General features: G+C 36.7%; 1 protein-coding gene across 3 annotated transcripts in view; it reads right to left on the bottom strand.

The window, feature by feature from the left end:
• Positions 1–797: 797 nt before the first annotated feature.
• Positions 798–3,194, bottom strand: part of LOC107671367 (protein TBRG4-like) — an 8,288-nt gene continuing 5,891 nt past the window's right edge. For all 3 annotated transcript variants that reach the window (XM_016464273.1, XM_016464274.1, XM_016464275.1), the window contains one exon: positions 798–1,196. In XM_016464273.1, coding sequence (XP_016319759.1) covers positions 1,095–1,196 — 102 coding nt within the window. In that variant the 3' untranslated portion in view covers positions 798–1,094. The remainder of the gene's footprint in view (positions 1,197–3,194) is intronic.

The following is a 3,194-nucleotide window of genomic DNA, read 5'->3' as shown; positions in this document are numbered from 1 at the left end:
CGATATAGAACATCACAGCATGACTGCAGACAGACAGCCAACATTAACAAACCACACTCACAAAATACAGCAATAAGTCACCATATGCTCTTTGATGAAAATCCGAGATTAATTTTTATTATTGCTACCACACATTGCAAACACTGAGGTGAAAGTCTAAATGAAAAATCCATTCTCTGCACATAATCTTTCAAGATTTCAACAGGAAGGTCTATTCTCCATGAAGACTGACAAGTCAGGCTTACCCGACAGCAAATAATGGGTCTGCAACATACCAGAATGCAGAGACAACCTTTCCAAAATAAATATTTAAAATAAAATATAAAAATCCAATATGTATTATTACATACTGCCTTGTTTTACATATATTTTATTAAATCGCAAGCATATTCACAAATGTTCAGATATCAGGTGAAGCAAGTAGAGTTAATTTACTTTTTCTTTTTAATTAACACCAATAGAGTGGTGCTTTCTAAGTGTAATAAAAGTATATTTTAGTACTGAACTCTCAATCCCTTTCGCCATAAATATTTCCAACATAACAACTGTCTCCTTGGCAACAAGGAAAGCCCATGTGTTGTCTAGGCAACTGCATCAAAACCAAAAGGTGTATGTATTTATTATAAGTGGAAGGAGAGAGTGTGAACATCCAGTTGTTTGTGAGGACGTGGACAATTAACACAAAGCTCTGATAATTTAGTTGTTTCCCCGTGGTGAACATTGCTTATGCCCTTCAGATCAGTCACGCTTTCATTTTATAACATATGTCTAACTCTTTGGCTCAGTGTTTCTTTTTTGGGAAGGCAGCGGATACACAACTCTGTTGCTTCCGAGTATCTGCTGATTTCTGGAGGCTCTGCTTTCTGTTCCTGCAGAGATTGATCACAGTTCCCAGACGCATTTGATTTCCACTCTGATGTTCAGGTGGGTTATGGGACTTGAGGATGCTGCAGCAATCTCTCTGTTGTGTGTATATGTAGTACTCAATATCTATGTCATTCCTTCACCTGTAAGTCATGTTATTTTCTGGCGCTGTTGATGTCTATGAGCAGCCTGTGTCAAAAGTATTTAAAGTTATTGACAGGCTTGATGGCTCATTTAGCCATGTCCTCAGCCACTGCCTTCCCTAATTTGTCTTTCAAGTAAGCCACTTTCTGCCAGTCGGACTTCAGCTCCAGCCATTCAAAGTACGGCACCTGTAGGGGAACACATAAGGGGTGAGGTTGTGACTCATCAGTATACTTGAGAGTGAAGGTGTGGTCAACATTTACGGTTTTTCAGCGAGTCATTTCAATAGAAATCAATGGAATCTGACATTTTGCATAAGGGTGAAAGATTCCAGAACAAGTTCAACTTGTTCATGACCTAGGATTTGCTGCATTGGTCAACACTAAGCTGCTTTTGGTTTGAAAATGACTTCTGTGTAAACTGTGCTTCATACACTACTACATAATTGACAATGGAATTGGAACGCAAAATTAATCTCAGAAAGTGGAGCAGTGTTATGAACTCTGGTGTATTAAAATGGCTGTTGTCAGCTAGCGCATCAAATGGCAAGAACATTATGTCAGCCCTGTGCTCAGTTGGAAGTCAAGACGAGTCCAGCCAACTCTATCTAACTGTACCCCAGGAGGCAGAGTGCTAACAGGATTGGCCTACATGCTGCAGACAGAGCCTGAGTCCTTTTCCACAGTTCTGTCTTTATTGCCGCTATTTATAACCCAAAGCCCTGGGGACTGCCTGCCATGTAATAACTGTGACAATAGGAATACAGCTAATCAGGCTAACTACACCAGTATTATAAAACGGAGAGTATATCTAATAAGAAGTGGTATTGCGAGTTGGAAGACCATCAGTAAATTATTTACTACAGCTAATACTGACCATCTAACCCCTAATGCCCACATAACTTATCCTTAATGTATGCTTACAAAATTAGCTTACTTTTGTGCAGTAAACACTGCTAACCTTGCACTTCATTAAAACTCATTTACCAGGTACAATAACTATAATATTTACTATAAAGTTTTAGTAATCGTTTCGCAACAAGTATAACTATAATGATAAATGTTTTAATAATTGTTCTAATTCTATGGCAATAAAGAGGTCATCATCACAACTATAACGATAAAGACAAAGAGGAACACTATTGTTGGAATCACGTTCAGGCCGTTTTCCTTTCCAGTTGATTAACATCAACATCAAAGAGCTTGAAAGGTTAAAGCGGCAGGCGTCATAAACTGAAGTGCGTGCTTATAATAAACAGAACGTTAACATTTGTTGGTGTGGATGCTAATATAGTTATACTTTTTTGTGTAAACTGGCCTTAATTCAGTGAGAATCATGAAGTTCACTCCACAGATAAAATGTTAATGACACAGAGGAAAGTACAGTGCCCGTAAGGTGACATGTTCGGTTCACTTAGTTTTGTCGTGGCCACGACATAACTCGTGGGAACGTGATAATATGTCGTGGCCACGAGATATTAATTTGAGGGAACGTCATATTAACTCGTGGGAACGTGATATTATGTCGTGGCCATGAGATCATTTTGTCGAGGTAACGACATCTTTATGTCGTGGCCTCGAGGTGCTATGTTGAGGGAACGACATTTTTCTCGTGGCCACGAGTTTAATGCATAAACAAACCTGCGTGACCATAGCAACCCGGGATTATCAAACATAGATAAAACATTTTTATTAACATTAAACATTTAATTTAATAGGCTATTTGTATATTATTATTTTTATTATTACATTAACTTATTAGGGCTATATTTTTATATTTATTGTTATATATGCTTATTTCCCCTTTCAATTTGTGTATCGCTTTACCTAGTTAATGTATTGTATAATTATGATAGGATTTGCTAGCCTACCATATATTTTGTAAATAAACACCTGACAATTATGCCTATAAAGTTTTGACTTTATGATTGTATTTATGCCCATGTGTGATGATAAATGAGCATGTTGTGTTTTCATTTACAAATGAAACTACGTGAATGATTAATTCCTTAACAAAACACTATAGTATATATAATTATGGTCTATTAATTAGCTGAAATAAAATGAAATATGTTAAATATATACTGCATTCCAGAAAAAATTCCAGTCAGCATAATCAAAGCTTTATTGGCATGTCGAGCATTTACAGTAGGCTAATATTTACAAAAGTATTCAGAACGTTAAGTA

Source organism: Sinocyclocheilus anshuiensis, unplaced genomic scaffold (assembly GCF_001515605.1).
Source record: "Sinocyclocheilus anshuiensis isolate Anshui unplaced genomic scaffold, SAMN03320099.WGS_v1.1 scaffold4075, whole genome shotgun sequence".
Lineage (NCBI taxonomy): Eukaryota > Metazoa > Chordata > Actinopteri > Cypriniformes > Cyprinidae > Sinocyclocheilus > Sinocyclocheilus anshuiensis.
Note: the sequence above shows the minus strand (reverse complement) of the source record. Positions and strands in the feature narration are given on the sequence as shown.